We start from the raw sequence: 19,407 nt of genomic DNA, 5'->3' as shown, positions 1-19,407 counted from the left end.
AAGGTATTTGAGGAAGAAAGGCCCCAGAGTGTAGACTTCACTGTAAAGATAGGTAGTCATAACAGAAGAAGCCTCTGTTGGGCAAAGAATTTGGCATGTTCTTAAACCAAAGCCACAGAGGATGTTTTCAGAACCACTGCTGTCAGCGTACACGTCGGTGTCAAATAGTTCTTCAACATGATTATCCCAAGATAATTGTCCTTCACCTTCATTATCCACCATTGCCTTCAGCTAAGGACACATGCAAGGTCCAATTTTGGTAATGAGCGCTAAACCTATGACGATTGCATGACTAGAACATGCAGGCAAAAATCCAATGGTTGAGCCTTAATGCCAATTATCCTTGCTTATGCTTTTTCTATGATGATGACTTGTTCATCCCGGCACAATAGGTTTATGATGAAAACAATATCCAAACAGCTTTTACTATGCACAAATCAAGTGCACATTTACTAACCTCTTGTACTTGATTTAAATAAACATAACCTGAACTAGGATGATTCGGTAAAGTGATTTTTTAAAATGAAACATCAGCAAGGCGCTTCACTGCTAAATGATCTAATGAGCATCTCACTTCATGTTGTCTATTAATGGTGTCCTAAAATCTATGTTCTCTCAAACTGCATGGTGAATGCATTCAGGAATGAGTATTTAGCAGCGAGCATTTGCTTTTTGTGTGACTAGTTTTAGAAAATATGAACCATTTTATTATAACACATCAATGAGAAGGTTTTCTTGACTTTCAGAACAGCCTTTTAAACAATAGAATACTAGTAGGGGATTATTACATACATATGACAGAAAAGAATTCGTTTAAAAACGTGATCACAATTACCTTCTTCATCTTTGTGAGAAGTGCAAACCAAGTCACGGCAAACCTCCTTCTCCATTTCAACTTCAACCTCAAAGAAGGTCTCAACAAAGTCTTCCGAGGCATCTGGGAAATGTACATATAAAATGGATCATTTATAAGATTTCTAAGTGATCGTCATCCTTTTCCAAAATATGACAGATTTGCCGAACATTAATGAGCATGTTCACCAGCTACCAAAACTCGAAATTTGAAAGATATCTCATGAACCTGCATATTTAAGGAAATCCAAAATGGCCAACACATTTGTAGTGTTACATGTCTATGTCTGTATCTCACCAGTGGTCATGAGTCAAAAGGAGGTGCAGGTAGTAGTTTATGGTAAGCTAGTCAGGCTGTGCTAACCTACAAGGAGCTGAATAACTCTTAGCTACCTGTTATTTCAAGCCATGCATGTTAGGCAAAGCTTGTATGCAGTACCCTCTGGAAACACAGCTATAGGAAACCCAACCTTTGGTATAAGCTTGTACTACACATTTTTTAAAAATAAAATATTTATTGATTTTCAAGATAAAACAAAGACCTTTCATTCACCCATCTACAATCACATGTATTAATCATAACCATATACGTAACAATCATGTAAACAGTTTCAATGATGAATCGTATGACCCACCACACTTCCCCCTCCTACTCGCTCATCCACGGTGCCCGATGGAACCCTAGTTCCCACCATCCTCCCACTTCCCCATATTTTATTGGCTTTCGCAGGACAGCCTCGTGCTGTATATATTCTGTGCTCTGTAGCCGCACATACGTCCATGTCGGCAGCCCATTGTGCCAGGGTCGGGGATTCCGGTGCAACCCATTTTTGGGCTATGTTTCGTTTGATCAATCCTGATGCTGTAGATAAACAGTTTTTCCCCCATTTATTTACAGTGTTTTCATCTGGGGCACCCAGTAACAGTATCTTTGGGTTGAGTGATAAAGTGCGGCCTAGGACCACAGATAGTTCGTCACAGCATTTCCTCCAATAGATTCCAATTCGAGGGCATTCCCACAGGATGTGTATAAAGGTGCCCTCACCCTCCCGGCAACGTAAGCATTTTGGGGCTGGGGCACGGTTCCAGCCGTAGAGGGCAATCCTAGGATAATAGATTCAATGGAGAATCTTGAGTTGAATCAAGCGAAGTCTGGAGGAGATGGCAATCTCACGCAGATGCATTAGCACCTGTATCCAGTCCTCCGGCTCACTAGCACCAATGTCTGCCTCCCATTTAGCTTTGAGTTTGGTCAGTTCCGGGGTGGCAAAGGCTGTTATGGCACTACATAGGATGGAGGTGACTCTAGTAGGGATGTGTTCTACGAAGAGGTTATGTTTCAGGGGTGCACTCTGGTACATTGGTGTTTGCTGGGAGGTGTTTCTTCATGGCATGGGTTAGTTGCATATAGTGATGGTGGACGGTGTTGGGGAATCGGAATTTCTGTTGTAAAGTCTCGAACAGGGCCACGGCACTCTCGGCAAGTATATCCCCTATTTTAGTGATCCCGGCGCCTACCCACCTTGACCACGGTGTGAGCTTTCCTATTTCGGCAAGGTTGCTATTGTGCCATAGGGGTTGCAACGTAGTCACCTTGTTCCCCCAACCAATGAAGATGCATTTCACCAGATCGCAGTGATATGTGCCATCATTGTTTGTGGGGGAGGCCTGGTGAGGGTCTGATAGTGTGTGTGAGGTGGGTCAGTGGTATGGATGTTGTTCAGTTCCACCCTGATATGCAGCAAGTCTCGGTCGCCATGGAGTAGGTCATTAACCACAGCCAGTTGGCTTGCCCAGTAATAGGTTTGAAGGCGCGGAACTCCTGTGCCCCCTTTCCCAGACCGACCTTTGTAATGTAGTTAAAGCAATACAAGATTGTCCTCCTCCCCATATGGAGACCCTCAACTCAGTCGAATTCCGGATCAGGAATCTTGAGAGGGGCGTTTTGTAGAACGTACAGGAACCGTGGTAGTACCATCATCTTAAAGAGTGCAGCCCTGCCCATCAGTGTTAGGGGAGGAGGCTCCAGTGTCGAACATCGTTCGCAAGGCGGTCAGAGAGCAGGTGTAGATTATGGGACACAGTCCGTAAGATCCCCAGAGACCCATATCACGAAGTAACGGAAGCCTCCACGTTTCACTCTGTATAGGCAGAAGCGCGTATTCCCCACCTTTCGGTGAAGAGAACCGATTTCCCCCAGTTGACTCTCAGTCCGCTGAACTCACCAAAGCGTGTCAGCATTTGTGTAACTATCGGGCAGGCCAGGACTGTATCGCTTGGGTATAATAGAAGATCATCGGCATAGAGGGACACTTTGTCCTCATTGCCCTCCAGCCATTTGGACCCCGTCCATGTGTTGGCCTGCCGAAGCCACAAGGCCAATGACTATTGCCAGTGCAAATAAGAGTGGGGACAGAGGACACCCCCCGACATGTTCTTCTGCCCAGTGGGAAAGGTCTAGAGGGCCAGCCGTTCACTCTCACCTCTGCATATGGAGCCTCATATAGTAGTTGCACTCAGCCCAAGAAGGTCTCGCCAAATCCCATGCGTCTCATTGTTTCCCAAAGGCTTCCCCATATCACCGAATCAAACGCCTTCTCAAAATCGATCGCCAATATTGCTAGTTGCGTATCAAGAATAGCGGCTCGCTCTATCAGTAGATGAAGCCGTCGTATATTCATCCTTGTTGATTTGTGTGGCATGAAGCCACATTGATCAGAATGAACCAGGGAGGAGATCACCTCTTGCGATCTATTGACTAGAAGTTTAGCGAGAATCTTGGCCTCCCTGTTAATCAATGATATGGGCTGGTATGAGGCGCATAGTCCGAGGGGTTTGCCAGGTTTGGGAATAACCACTATGGTGGCTTTACGTAAATCTGGCGGGAGGGTACCTTGCTCCTTAGCTTGAAGAAACATCTTATGGCGGGGAGTTGCCATCTTGTCGCCACCCAGTTTCTTCCAGGTCTCAACCGGGAATCCGTTGGGACCTGGCGTGACCCAGCATTTTCCCTGATTGCAGCAAAGCGATGGCTTCGGCTATTTCGGTAAGGCCTCAGTCTCGTTGCACCTTCTGCTGTTCGGACAGACATGGAAGTGCAATATTGTCTAAGAAAGAGTAGTCTACCGGGGACATCAGACCACGATATAGAGCGGCATAGCATCTAGCAAATGCCTCTGCCATCTCGTTATCCGAATGGGCCCGTTCATTTAGTTCATCTACAATCTCCTTAATATGTCTATGTCCCTCGTCCCTCTTCTCTAGCCAGGCCAACAACGTGCTTGCCTTATCCCCATATTCATAGATCCGAGCCCTTGATTCGTTATGTGCGTGTTTGGAACTATCTAGCATAATGTTGTGGAGACACTCCCTAGCCTTTAGGAAGGATCGGTGTGTTTCTGGGGCTGCATCAAGGGCATATTTAGCTTCCCATCTCTCTACCTCCTTTTCGGCCTCTGACACTCTCCGTAGATCTTTTTTTTTTTGTTGGACGTCCACGAGATTATTTCACACCTAAGTACCGTTTTATAAGCTTCCCATACCACCACTGGGCTATCAAGCGTTTTAGAATTAATTTCAAAGTATTCATTAGTTTTTTCCGTGATATGGTCTAGGAGTTCAGGAAAGCCCAGATAATAATTGTTTAAGCGCCATGTCTTGGGGAGTGGGCCTGTTCATGAGCATCTCCATTACCAATGGAGAGTGATCCGAAATGCCTTGGGGAAGTAGTTCTGTTACTCTAGAAGTATCTGTGGCTGGAAGAAAAAAGTAGTCCAATCTGGAGAGGGAGGCGTGCGCCCCAGAGTGGAATGAATAGCCCCTGTCCCTGGGGTGGAGTTCTCTCCACACATCTTGGAAGCCTAATCCTGCTGTAAATGTTGCTAGCTTTGTGGAGGGATTCGGATTACGGCTGCGAATGTCGGTGCGATCTAAGGTGGTGCTCATTACATCATTAGAGTCTCCCCCTAGGAATCACATGCCTGACTGGTATTTTGTTATCAGAGCGGTTATTTCATCCAGAAGTTCCTCTCCTAGCCCCGGTGGGGAATATATTGCAGCGATGGCCAGTGTCTCACCCCAGAGTGTTCCCTGTAGCATCACAAAGCGGCCCATAGGGTCTTGCTCCAATGTGAGGAGTGTGAACAGGAGACGCTTGTGTACTAGAACCAAGACACCTCACAACCCCATGGTGTATCCTGCGTGGAATGCAGAGAAATAGTTTGTTCTTCGAAAAAGAGTACAGGTCGATCCCGCTAAGTGTGTTTCAGTGATTAGGGCTATGTCAGGGGAGTGTCTGTTCAGAAATTGCATAACAAGGCGTCGCTTTATTCCGGAGTCCATCCCGTTCACGTTCCAGGTAAGCAATTTTAGGGACTTACAGTGATTAGTGGGTGTTAGCCGAGCTTGTGTATGTGCCATGCAAATTCTATGGTTAAGATTGAGTGTGTGAGTTGTGTGTGATGGGTGATTGTACTGGGTCTGCCATGCAAGGAACAAGTTACTTACCTTGTTCTCCAGCATGGGTCTGGCATGGATTCATATGCTCATGAATATTCCCCGTCGTCAGGCTGGGAATCCTCAGTAAAGAAAAAATCATTATCAGTTTTGTTTCTGATCTGTCTTTCTTAGTAGTAACCAATCACTGGTCTCTGGGTCATACTGCCCCCAGCCAATGACTGCCCTCCCCCTAAGCCCCTCCCCTGGCAGCCATCCTCAGATTTGGTAGCACGTAAAGTGGCAGTAGGACCAAGTGAAGAGCCGCAGAGGGGAAGGAGGGAGGGTTCGCATGTGAATCCATGCCAGACCCATGCTGGAGAACAAAAGTTACAGGTAAGTAACTTGTTCCTTCTCCAGCATGGGGTCTGGCATGGATTCACATGCTCATGAATATAAGAATACATAGCAGTACACACATGCAAACACGGGAGGTGGCATGGCTCAACATTAAGCATTACATAAACTCAACATTAAGCATCTCTAACCTCCTCACCAGGCCCACCTTCAGGCGAACAGGTTGCGCAGCACTGCTTGGCCGACCCTGGACTCCTCCCTGAAATCCCGGTCGACGCAGTAGAATCTCGTGAAGGTGTGCATCGACCTCCACGTAGCAGCCCTGCAGATGTCCAGCAGGCGTACATCAGACAAGGACGCCGTGGTAGCAGCAATCGCTCTGGTCGAATGGGCTCTCGGACGGCCGGGCAACGGTCGGTTTGCCAACTGGTGACAGTGCATGATGCAGCCGGATAGCCATCTGGAAATGGAAGCCTTCGAGAGGGCTTCCCTTGGTTCACAGGTCCAAAGTTCACAAACAGTTGTGATGGCTTCCGAAAACTTTGTGCGGTCCATGTAGAACTTCAGCGCTCCAGCTACATCCAGCGAGTGCAAAGTCCTCTCGGCCGGCGACAAAGGCGACGGGAAGAAAACTGGCAACACCAAGGGCTCGTTGAGATGGAAGTCCGACGGCACCTTGGGCATGAAGGAGGGGTGCGTCCTCAGCACCACCCTTGTCGTGTGAACAGTCAAGTATGGAGGCTTGCAGGATAGGGCCTGGATCTCTCCCACTCGTCGTGCGGAGGTGATGGCCACAAGAAATGCTGTTTTCCACGACAGGAACTTCAACGGTGCCGAATGCAGAGGCTCGAAAGGCGCCCCCATGAGCCTGGTCAGCACCACGTTGAGCTCCCACGCCGGGGCCGGAGCCTGCACCGGCGGGAATGAACGGAACAGTCCCTTCGTAAACTCCTTCACCAGGCGATGAGGCCACAGAGATGATCGTCCCGTAGTTCTGGTGTAGCGGGAGATCGCCGCAAGATGTATTTTGATGGAGGCATGAGCCAGCAACGCCTTGGCCAGCGACAGCAGGTACGGCAGCACTTGAGGGGCCGTAATTCGCAGAGGGTTAATCTTCTGTGCACGGCACCAGACAGAGAACCTCTTCCATTTGTGTCCATAGCACTTGAGAGTTGAGGACGCCCTGGCCTTTGCAAGCACCTCCTTGCAGTCTGCTAGGATATCATACCCTCCAAACTCTAGTGCTGCAGGAGCCAGGCCTGCAAGTTCAGCGACTCCGGGTCGTGATGGTGGATGGCTCCACCTTCTCTGGAGAGAAGATCTGTGTGAGTCGATAGTTTGACTGGGGGAGATGCTGACAAGTCCAGAAGGTCCGGGAACCAGATCTGTCTCGGCCACGCTGGTGCGACGAGGATCATCCTGCACCGGGACCTCTTGAGTTGGTTGACGAGTCGCAGTAGCAACGGCAAATGGGGGGGGAACGCATACAGGAACAGGCTGTCCCAGGGGAACGAGAAAGCATCGCCAATGCTCCTCGGCTGGGGAAACCTGCTGGCGAACCTCTGGCACTTGGGAGTTTGCTGCCGTCGTGAACAGGACAGTCTGGGGTTTGCCCCATCGTCAGAAAAGCTAATCCACTTGGTCCTGACGCAGTTCCCACTCGTGGCACGAGCGCAGCTCCCTGCTGAGCGAGTCAGTGATGGTGTTCTTTATCCCTGCTAGATGGAAGGGCACCAGAAACATCCCCTGGGCAACGGCCCAATGCCGCAGATCCTGGGCCTCCTTGGATAGGGCCGGGGACCTGGTTCCTCCCTGCTTCCGGATGTAGAATATCGTGGTGGTGTTGTCGGTGAAGATCCTCACCACCTTGCCCTTGAAGGACGGGAGACGACCTGAGAGCCCAGAACACTGCTCGGAGCTCCAGGATGTTGATGTGGAGTGACCTCTCCTCCGGGAGCCAAAGGCCTCTCGCGTGAAGATCTCCGGTGGCCGCGCCCCATCCCTCCAGGGAGGCATCAGTCGTCACCGTCTCCTGGTGTGCTGGGGTCTGAAAGTCCGTGCCCGCCGCGAGTTGCCCCGCGGGTGCCCCACCACCGAATTGCTTGTCGGAAGACCTTGTTGAGCAGGATCTTGTCTTCGAAACTGCCCGCCGCTTGCATCCAACAGGCGTCGAGTAACTCCTGTAGAGGACGCATCCGCAGCCTGCATAGGCGCACCAGTTAGATGCAAGAGGACATCATGCCGAGAAGGGATTTGATGGACCTCACCCTGGCCACGTCCGTGGCCAGCAGGGGCTGCACCTTGCCCAGGATGGCCTTTGTCCTTTCCTCCGACTGAGAGGCCAATTGTGCCACTGTATCAAGCTTGGCTCCCAGAAACAGTGCGACCTGCGACGGAACCAGGTGGGATTTGGGGAAGTTGATGGAGAATCCCAGATCCATGAGCAGTTGGACGGTCTTCGCTGTGTGCTCGACAGAGTTCCCTTGTCCTTGCTCGGATGAGCCAATCGTCCAGGTAGGGGTAAACGTGGATCCCCTGCAGGCGAAGCCGTGCCGCCACTGTTGCTAGACACTTGGTAAATACCCTGGGCGTCGACTTCAATCCGAATGGCAGGGCCTTGAATTGGTATTGCCGTCCTTGGACTACGAATCTGAGAAACCTTCGGTGTCCTTTTAGAATGGGGATGTGGAAGTAAGCATCCTCCAAGTCCAGCGACGATGGAAGTCGCCTTCCTCCAGCTGTCCCAGCAAGTGCTGGAGGGTGACCATCCAGAACTTCTGGGCCTTGATGTATTTGTTTAACCGACGCAGGTCCAGGATGGGGCGCCAAACGCCTGTCCTCTTTCTGATGAGGAAGTATCTTGAGTATACTCCACAGCCCCGGAGCCTCTTTGGGACGAGCTCGATGGCTCCTTTCTTGAGAATCGCCCTTACTTCTAACAGCAGTTGAGGGATGTGATTTTCGAGAAATTCGAGAGTGTGCCCGTGGGCCAGGGCATCCAGCACCCAACAGTCGGTGGAGATGGACTCCCACACGCTGACGAACTTCGCCAGCCGGCCTACCACCGGGCTGCTCAGGTGGGGGCCCGACGCTACGGCCGGTTAATTCCTGCTTGGAGGCGGCCTTGCGACAGCGACGAGATCCTCCCGACTTACTGCGCCCTCTGTAGGCCTCTTGCGACGAGGAACGGGCTGCCTGGCGGTACGTAGAGGAGCCACCGCCGAATCCTTTGGAGGCACCTTGCTTGCCTCCGGAGTTCCGAAAGGGCGGCCGTCGTTGCTGCAAAACTCCCAAGGCACGAGTCATCTCCGTGTCGGTCTTGATGGCCTGAAGTGACTCATCTACTGTCTTTCCAAACAGGTTGTCCCCGTCGAAGGGCATGTCCAAAACTCTGGTTTGCACGTCCCGGCGGAAATCTGTTGCCTTGAGCCATCCCCACCGTCGAAGGCAAACGCTGTTGCCCAACTGGCGGAAACCGGTGTCAGCAATGTCTGTGGCCACCGTTATGGCGTGGTCCGACGCCACCTCACCTTCCTGCAGGATCTCCACGGCCTCCGCCCTCTTGTCGTCCGGTAGGAAGTCCAGCAGAGGAGCGATCTTGTACCACAACTTCCTGTCGTAGCGGGCCACAATCGCTAGGGCGTTGGCCGCCTTAATTGTCATCGCCACAGATGAGATGACTCGTCCCATGGCGTCCAGTTTCTTTCCCTCGCCATCAGGTGGGGAGGTTGAAGTTGAAGCCGTCGCGGCTTTATTCTTGACCGCTGCCGAGACGACCGAATCCAGGGTCGGCTGTGCCCTAAGGCACAAAGGGGTGGAATCGGGGACCCGGTACTTCTTCTCGTACCGTTCCCTCTTGGCAGGCGTCATGGATGGGTTCTTCAGGAGAGCAAGTCCCTCGTCCCAGATGTCGTCAAGCAACGGCACCGCGAGGACGTTCTTCCTCTTGGCCTCGCGCCGTTGATAGACGAGGCCTTCCTGCTTCTGTTCTTCGGGGCACAGCGGGAAAAGCTCAGATGCCCTGGCAATCATGGCGTGGAAGGAGCCAATTTCGTCGGGCGGGGAGGATCGAGGGGATGGTGATGAAAGGCCCATCCCATCATCATCCGTCCCCGTTGTGGCCGTATCTGTTCCCGTGTCATCCCTAGGATCAGGGGAAGGAGATAAAGACTGAGCGGGCCGCAAGGGCTGGAAGGGCAGGGGGGGATGAACACTCCTCCGCTTGTTTGGAGGGCTTCCCGACGGGACCCGGTTCTGCTAGGTCATCCGTTGGGGGGTAGAAGGCAACCTCGACCTCATCTCCGTGCATAGGATTTGTATTGCCATCAAAATGGCCATCAAGTTGTCCTGAGGCTCGGACACTGGCTGCGACGGGCGCGATGGTTGCTCCTCCTCCACGGGAGCCTAGTCGGTGCCACTGTCACCCTCTTCGTCCGCCTCCTCTGGATTTCTCCTGTGGGACCGGACTTCCTCAAACCTCTTTTTTAGGCCCTTCACGACTTCAATCAGCTCCTCCTCAGAGGCTGTATCCGTGTCCGTAACGGTCACCGCCCCCCCCCCACCTCTTTTTCCGCCGGGGTCTTCACAGAGGTCTTATCGATGGGCTGAAAAGAGGATTCCCTCTGCGGTGGCAGGGAAACTCTGGGCTCTGAGGTCACCTCCACTGGGGTAGCCTCCACAACTTTGATAGAGGCCTTAGCCTGGTGAATCAAGGCCTTCACCACCTTGGGCGCGCTTGAGGCCTTCACCTTGGGGGGGGGGTGTCACTGCCTCGCTCCCCCTCGGCTGATTCCTTCGAGATCAACCGGGACCTCTCCAGAAGCTTACCCGGGTTCTCGGATTTTCTCTTCCCCGAGCCAGAGCGTTGGCTCGTGGTTGATGGCGTTGGTGAAAGTGCGCCCTGCCTGGGAGCCGAGGAGCCTGACCCTTCAGCGCTCCCGGTGCCGGCGGACTCGTGGTGCTTTGCCTTCTGTTGGGCCCCCATTGCAGGGTCGCCCTCACAGGACTTAGAAGATCGCTCGGACTTCTTCTCACCTGCTGGGCCCTTCTCCAGCCAGTTGGCGAGGCGGATAGTCGATCCCTCATAGTCCGTTCTGACAAGTTCTTGCAAAACGCACAGTCTCTCCATGTGCGTTTTGTCTTCGTGAAGGCAGTAGAGACATCTCGAATGCTCATCCTCCTTGAAAACATTCTGTAAACCGCATCCAGGGCAGTTTCTGAACAGCTTGGATCGGGATGTCGAGCTCCACTTGTCCTGGGCCATGTCCATGAGGTAGGCCTCAGATCTTCTGGAATCCTCCAAGAAGCGTAACTCGACGAAACTTCGCCCTTGAGGGGCGTAGAAAATTCCGAAACAGGTACCCGTTCATCGGAAGTAGAAACGGTGGAGCTCGAGGCTCGATTGACCGAAAAAATGAGATTAAACTCTGAAAAATCACAAAACGCAGTAAAAGCTCGAGAGCTATAGCATGAGGACTCCCAACACTTGAACGTGCGGTAAAAATCTGAGGATGGCTACCAGAGGAGGGGCTTAGGTAGAGGGCAGTCATTGGCTGGGGGCAGTATGACCCAGAGACCAGTGATTGGTTACTACTAAGAAAGACAGATCAGAAATGAAACTGATACTGATTTTTTCTTTACCGGGGATTCCCAGCCTGATGGGGAATATTCATGAGCAAGTGAATCCATGCCAGACCCCATGCTGGAGAAACACATATTGGGTCTGAAACATTAAATACTTAACCTGTCCCTCCCACTGCCCATACTCCGCCCAACGTGAAGTATCTGTCGCCCGAACATTAGTGAATCTAAAAACTATGGCGTCAGCACAAACTTGAAAAAATCCCAACAGTCGAGTCCAAATCCCCCACCGGCAGAAACGGTGCCAGACAGACAAGAGGAGAAAAGATAAGAGAGTAGAGAAAGAAAGTAGGGGGGAGGTGAAGGTTGTTTGCTTTGCGTCATGTTCCGCCTTTCTGGTAATTCCGTGGAGCATTCAACTTTACATTCCAGAGGGGCAAAGCTAGAAGGTCAGCGAGTCGCAGTGCTGCAGTTGCCTGCCATTTCACTTGCTGGCCTCATCCCGGTGGCTGCTCATCGAGGTCTGCTACATGTTCTGGAGCTACCAGTTTGTCCATTTCTGTGAATCTCCCAGGAGGGGCACGGTCCGGCCGTGGCCGAGCTCTTCCCCCCCTGTCCTCTTGGTCTCGCAGTTCAGTCGCCTTGATAGGAGTTTGACAATCTCCAGGCCTCCTGTAGGTCATTCAAATGTACTGTGGTCCCCTTATGGTAGATTTTGAGCTGGGCTGGAAATAGCAATACGTATTTCACATTCATGAAGGATAATTGTCTTTCCAGTGGTTCAAAGGATTGCCTCGCTCATTGCACTTCCCGGGTGTAGTCACGGAAAAAGGCGATCCGGGAGCCGTTGCGAGCGATTGTTCCTTTCGTGCGAGCCATCTGAAGGAGTGCATGATAATTATGCAACTTGGCAATTACTGTTCTGAGCGGCGCTCTTCGGGTGGGTCTACCAGATGGCATCCTATGGGCTCTCTCCACAGAGAAGAATTTGGAAAAGGAGTGGGGCGCGGAGATATCTGCCAACCACTGCTCTAGGAAGAGCTCCATGCTGGGTCCCTCTTCGCCCTCTGGGAACCAGAGGATGCGCACATTGTTGCGGCGCAAACTGCCCTCTCCTTAGTTAACTCGGGCTTCCAGGGTCTTCAGCTGGTTCAATGCTTGTGACAGTTTTTGATTGATGCCTCTGATATTATCTTCCGTCTCTGAAATGCGTTGTTCCGCCTCCCCGGTGCGAGAGGTGAGTTTTTGCAAGTCATGGCAGAGAAAGGAGACATCTGCTGCAAACCTATCCATTTTCATCTTCATGGAGGAGCGGGAGTTGGCAATGGCTGCCAGCACGTCCTTGAGTGAGAGCATTTTCGGCAGTGGGGGAGACTGGCTGCATTGCCGATCCACCTCCAGCAGAGTGCTGGTGATCGCATATTGATCCATCCTGCTCTGTGTCGTCTTCCGCGGCTTATCCTTGTCCATACTATGGGGTGGGCGGTCAAGTCGTCTATCCCGCAGATGCTGGGGCGTCGTCTGCGTCAGCATACAGGTGCCATCTAGGATTGTGTGGCCGGGGTATTAGTATTCGGATGATCGTTGCCTTTGGGCCCCCCTGCTGGATTTATTCGGTGGTGAGTGGACCCAGGGTATTCAGGTTCATATGCGGTTTCCGTGAAGTGCCTGGGTCTCGTTAGCTGTGTCATTTATTTGTGTAGATTATGGCAGGCTTCTCATAGGTTGTAGAGCCTCTCCCTCACATCCCCTAAATCTGCGGCACCCTAGTTTCTCCGTCCCGGTCCCAGGCGGCGCCTATCTCCTCACCGCCTTGGCAATCTTGTAGTGCTGGCTGGGAGCAGTAGGCTCAGTGTCGGCACTCTTCCGATGAATTACAGTAGCAATTAAGGCATTGTGCTCACTGCGTCACATTCCCACCCTTCAGGTGCCGGAGCGCCCCGAGTCCGTTTGCCAGAACCGGTGACGGGGTGTATTGGCCAGATTCAACCAGAAGCGCAGTTGTGGGGCTTTGAGGTATGGCCGGGTGGGGTGGGTGTTCACTGCTGAATCCTTTGTTGTGTGTGCCCCTTCGTTTCAGGCGCAAGCAGATTGGGTCTAGCAGCGCCCCTATTGCTTAGAGTATATCAGGTGTTCTGTCTGGTCTCACTGCTCTCTTCCGAGTGGGGTCTCTTCCGCAGTGCCCACTACGCAGTCACTACTATTATTTCCACAGGGTGGATGTGGGCTAAGACAGCCGTTAGTTTATAATATTTAGTAACAGGGTGGGATTTTTGTTTATGCAGTAGTTCGGGTACTGTGTTTTATGCGTAATTTATGGTTAATGGTGAGCTTTGTCAGCTCTGCGCTCACCTGAGACTCGCAGCTGGCGTGAGGAGAGGTTGGCTTCTCCCGCAGGATTTCATCGCTCGGGGTCTACGTGTCAGTGGAGTCCTCTCACACCATGGTCAGTTCAACTTGAAAGTGTGGTGGTGAGCTCCCGAGTCCAAGTGGTCTGTTGCAGCTCACCACTACCTTCAATCCCTGTCGAGGCAGTACGTGCCTGCAACTTTCCTCCGTCCCGTACTGCTCGGTGTCTGGTGCTAGGTTTTGCTCGACCTGCACCTTTCTGCGGTCCACCTCCTCGGGCACCAGGACTTGTGCAGTGTCTATTGCCCACTTCTGCCAGGCGACCTGCAGGGGTCTACGGGGATCAAGAATCCTCCGGCACGTCTCTGTAGGTGGCGCTTTGGATGCACGTCTCTTTAGGATCTGGCCCCCATTCCGGGGGTGCTCACGCACTGCGGCCGAGATGCAGGGGGTCGCTGACCCGGACCTCGTGGCTAGGGTCTACTGGCTGAGGGGGGCCCCCCCGGCCATCCTCCCCTCAGCCACGACCACGGGCCCACACCCGGCTATCACTTCCAAGACTTTATGCGTGCGTAGTCCCAGCAGTGTCTTCCCAATCGGACACCCATTCTCTGTCAAGTCTGGTCCTGTCTTGTAGAGCACAGCGGGCACGGGTGTCAGTGCTTCGCCCATGTTTAAATGTCCCAGTGCAGTACCCCCCAGTGTGGACAAAGCACTGTCCGAGCTCAGGCAGTTGGCGGTGGCCATCTTGTGGAGGACTTTCGCACAGAGAGGGTGCCACAGTCCGTCTCAGTTTTAACGGCGGGGAGTACAATCTTCTGCTTATCCTTTTCCCCAATGGTGGGGTGTGCGTTCCCTTATGGATCGGTATGATTCTTTGCAATATTTTGTCAAGGAATCAGGATATTCAGCGCTTTGGCATAAAGCGCTCTATAAATAATAAATCAATCAATATTTAGCAGGATACCTGTGGCGACTGCCGGAGCTCCGATGGACTTGCATCCTTACAGCTTGCATGCTAGCCAGGCCCCCTCTTGTACTACACAGTTTTTGGTAGCATGTTGAGCAGCAAGGCTTATCTCAAGAGGGGTCAATGTGAGCTGTAGGGGAGTTACACAGAGATTCACAGTGACAAGTATTCAAATAAACACTTACACTCAAGGTTTCTTGAATAAACAATTCTTAATTTATTTATCAGTCAGAGTAAGCCTTCTTCAGAAGGGGGCAATATAATAGTAACACACAAATACACTTCAATACTGTACACTCTTAGTTTCTAAATCAGTAAATACCCTTTTGGGATGGCCCACAGACACAACCTCAGGTGACTTCAATAGCTAGGATGCTGGTCCTTGCAGGGGCTTCTCTGTCGATACGAATTTGGAGTTTCAGCGCAGCAGCAGGGCTTCACTAGGCAATCCAACGGTCCAAGAGTTGCAGCAGGTGTCCTCTTCAAGTTCTTCTTCGGTTCCTTCGTCCAGTGGTCAACTCTGCCTTCCAAGCCAAAAGCCTTGCCTTTTATTCAGTTCTCTCCCATTCATTCCAGCCTAGCTGTCAGTCACCCAGCAGTGTGCCTGTCCTTGCCAGACAGTCAGCAGGCCAATACAGAGAGTGCATTTGGGTCTCCTAGGAGACTAAGTACAGGGAGATTCGGGCAGCACCACCCTCACTTCCTGCCTACTCCAGACACCCTGGAGCCAGAGACGGGCTTCACTTGTGAATCCCGCCAATTGCAAAGCGAACAATGGGACCAAACTTGGCTTGGCGCGCAGAGTAAATCTCAAGAAGGACCTTTCCACAAAGAAATGGCGAAAAAGAAGACCAGGGCCATTTTAACAAAAATAGCACCCTTGGGTGCTTTACTGCAGCTGCGAACAAAGTCTGCGGTAAATGCACACCACGGTAGTTAAAACTAAACCACTGCCACCAGCCATTCAGTGAGGAAAAGGTAACATAAAATTGTTACATGAGAAGCTAGGCAGAGGGGATACTAGGTAACCCCTCCAGCACCCTATTGTAAGATAGTTTGTGCTGGGTCTAGAAAGTTACAAATGTAAGTAAAGTCAATTGCACTTTACTGCTCTGGGAAACAGTAGTTTATCCCAGAGAAGGTATTTAAACCTTGGGGAAATCTAACATACTTCCCTGTGCCACTGCACTGATGGTGCAGTGTGACAATGTAAAAGATGATGCCTATGGAGTTTGTCAGACTCCACAACTAAAAGAAACACAAAGCTAAGAAATCACATTAAAATACAAGAGAGTGGGAAAAAGGGTCTCACTCTCTCCAGGTTAAAAAGTCCCCAAAATCCAGCAAAGCTGCTCGAGGTCTCTAAGGTGGAGGGAATTAGCACATTTCTGAGAATTATCCCTAACAATGCACTATACATCTAATAAATCTAATACAGGGGATGAGGACTGAACACAGAGTCCAATGTCATGCATAACCAACCGCAAGAGTTCCTTGCTGCCGACTGCTGTGAAGAGTACAGACAAGGAGCTAGGGGTGAGGCGTCCATGTGGAGGGGAAGCCAAGCAGCAACAGAGTGCATAGGGAACGGATCAGCCTCAGCAAAGATCATTAATTGGTGGAACAACTAGCTCCAGAAGGCAAACCTGGAGCTGCTAAGCAGGTGGTTGGTCCACCTTCCCACAGGGTGATGGTCAGCTGCCTCATGGGAGGGTCACTGGGTACAGGATGAAGGTCAGACCAAGAGGGCCCATCTGCTCCAGACGACTACAGAAGGCTACCTGCAAACAAGTGACGTAACCTTATTTCTGATGCTTGTATCTGCTTAGATTCACATGCATTGCACAGGCTGACATCTAGTGGTAGCCACAAAGTATTGCACATGAGGTTTTGACTGGGCGTGTTTGTAATACTATCCCTAGTGTGACTTTGACTGTACCCATGATGCCCAACGCAACGAGGACCCTCAGATTATTTGTTTAACACACAAGAGGGAGTGGAAAGTGAAAGCGTGGAGTGTAGGTAGAGAGCAAGACCGTTTTCCCCAAGAACCTTCAACTCCAAGAGGGGACGAAGGGGGGCGCATATGAATCTAAGCAGATACATGCATCAGAAATACGATTACGGTAAGTCATTCTGGTGTAAATATAATAAATATGTACCTTTTATATAACTATATGTATAAGTGCTTCTTTGTTGTGCCTGTCTAACTAATATTCAGAGTACTTACCTACAGCTTACATCTTCCTCTTAAGATAAGCCTGACTGCTCTGCCACATTACCAAGGTCCTGAGCGAGTAAAGACTGATACTAAGAGTTAGGGATCTACAAACCACTGGGATAGTTTACTAAAGTCTTACTTCCAGTAGGACTTTAGGAAAACTCCCCTAACACCATGTATTGGCAGGTCGGGATCTGAGGTTTCAGGGTCAACGTCTAGTTGCAGACCAAGTTTGCATAATTGGCTTTTATAGTTGTGGGTCAAGGTGGTCGAGTCAGGAACCTTGCAGAGTATTCAAGATACTTTTGCATTAAGACATTTTCGCAGCCCAACAAAATCAAAGTCTTCAGATATTCGGTCTCTCAGAGAAGGAATTTGATGTATAATGTTCCGAAATGCTGAGCGATTCACCCACTTGTTTGTCTGCTGTTGATGCATTCTTTTGATTTTAAGAATGGCTACGTCCAGGTCTGGTTGGTCATCCGCTAGCACCAGGATGTGGACTGCACAGCTGGTGGGTCGTGCTTCATGCTTCTCTTTACTCCATCTGGGGGTCGAGCAAATATTTTCAATTTCTTCATCAGACTCATGCGCTGCCTTGTTTTCCCCATCTGCCACAGACTCAACCTCCGAGTCGTTGCCATCTATTGACTTGTCAATGGGCAGCATCCAACTATTCAAAGTACCCGATGTCTTGTCCGATCTCCTTTTCTGGCATGCACACTTCTTGCAGCCTCTTTTGTATTTTTTGGGCAAATTGCCTGTGTCCAGGGGGATAGCATCAGTATTTTTGGTCTGACCAGACTGCTCCCAATGTCCTTGCATGCTTGTCCTTTTTCGCGACGTGTCTAGTAGACAGTGGGAGACACTGGGCCTTGATCTCCGTTCGTTCCCACCAAGAGTATCACAATCTCATCTTGTTACCACATTATCCTTAGTCAGCCGTTCACCTTCTACCACTCGTTTTACTAAAAGGCGGTGGGATTGTAGAATGGGGAATCTTGGTCTGAACAAGTCTGCCACCCTCTGTTTCAGCCCCCAAAAAGTTGTCGCTGATCCGTCCACATAGTGTAAGCAGACATTTAATTGCAAACTGTAGTGTTGATAAACACAAATTAATTAATTACTGTGAGTTGATCAACTTGAGCAGAATAGATTGACAGAGGAAGGGAGGAGTCTGAATCCGGCCACATATTAGGTGAGTTTGAAATTCTGACAGAGGTATCCCTCTCCCTTTGATCCAGGTTGTTGGGCAGCATCAACAGGTCTTCAGGGTTGATATTAGTTGGGGGACTGGTTCTCCCATTTCCCATCATGCTCCCCTGGATAGAGTAACAAAGGTCCAGCAGAGAGTTATTATCAATGTCTCCCAAGTTTGAACTTACTTCCTGCTCTCCGATTTCACTAGGGCAGGGCAGGTCTGGTAGCTCACGCTTAGTATTATTGATTTGAGTCGTAACTTCTATCAGAGTTACTTGAAAGAATGAGGTTATTAGTCCATGAGAGATTTCAGTTTGTAAGATAGAGGGAGTATTTCCCTCAGTTGCTGTACCATTCAATGGGTGGAATGTGGTAGTCATCATTTTGTTACAGGCCCCCCTTGCGTGCAGAAGCATTACGTTTATTCACAGGCATCTCCTGGTACAAATTTACTAGTCTCCTTACACTCCCCCGTTTTAAGGAATAGAACAAAATGACTTACCCGCTCACAGGGACAGCGGGAGAGCGCTTGCTCGAAGCACACGAGCCGATGCGCGCGGCTCGCCGCTTAAGTGGTTTCCAGGTTCACAGGGGGCAGGTCTTACCAAAAGGTCTAATAGAATGAATAACGTTTGTGGGATTAGGAAGAAACTTAATATCAGCTGCCGCATGTGTAAACACTTAGAGCAACAGCAGTATTGCGTATGGAACAGGAGACAGCACTCGCTCGAAGCACTCTATTTCAGTATCGCAAAACCTTGTTGCAGCTTTTCCAGAATCTGCTCCATTGCTCAACTAGAGAACCTCCACTCAAATCAATAGCTCCCCACCAATCTTGCCCTGAGGGCAATTAACTTCCTGCCAACACTGAAAGAAGCCCTCAAAGCCCACCACTATGTAAAGGAAGATCTTGAATGGCTGCTCAAACGACCAATCTAAGCAGCACATGTAATGCAGAACCGTTCACCAGAGCTAGATGTAGCTTAGCTCTTTACTGTCCTACTTGCCTTTCCTCAGTCACAACACGTGCAGTCACACACTTTCGTCAGCACAATCAGCGTATGTGCTCCCTGTATCCCATGTAGAGCACTTCTGCTCGAAATGCTCAATACAATAAAAATGCCACTGTGAGATCTACACGTTATACACAAATCTCTTCAGATGGTATACTTACCAATTAATGACCTTTACCTACATTTACTGCGATATTCTTCAGATTAAGTTTTAGTGAACATCTCACCCTTTTTTTGATCTTCTATTTCTGCCATTTTCTGTTGAGATTTTCTGAATACTCGAAGATGTGTAGCAAAATCATCCACAAGTCGCGTTGTAAAATAAGGCTGCCAGTCTATTTCTTTTGATCTGAAAGAAAAGAACACTTTGTATAATGGAATTATCCTTTTTAGAGAAAATAATGTTTCCTATAATTATCCTCATCTGCAGC

The 19,407-nt window shown here is 50.2% G+C and overlaps 1 protein-coding gene across 6 annotated transcripts in view; it reads right to left on the bottom strand.

Annotated features, from left to right (window-relative positions):
* SNX13 (sorting nexin 13) overlaps positions 1 to 19,407 on the bottom strand; it is a 2,094,218-nt gene that overhangs the window by 1,778,826 nt on the left and 295,985 nt on the right. For all 6 annotated transcript variants that reach the window (XM_069648499.1, XM_069648500.1, XM_069648503.1 and 3 more), the window contains 2 exons: positions 19,204 to 19,325; positions 836 to 937 (listed from right to left, as the gene is read on the bottom strand). In XM_069648499.1, the coding sequence (XP_069504600.1) occupies positions 836 to 937; positions 19,204 to 19,325 (224 nt within the window). The remainder of the gene's footprint in view (positions 1 to 835; positions 938 to 19,203; positions 19,326 to 19,407) is intronic.

This window comes from Ambystoma mexicanum, chromosome 2q (genome assembly GCF_040938575.1).
Source record: "Ambystoma mexicanum isolate Mex_15411 chromosome 2q, UKY_AmexF1_1, whole genome shotgun sequence".
NCBI lineage: Eukaryota > Metazoa > Chordata > Amphibia > Caudata > Ambystomatidae > Ambystoma > Ambystoma mexicanum.
The sequence above is the reverse complement of the archived record's forward strand: the minus strand, read 5'-3'. Positions and strand labels throughout refer to the sequence as shown.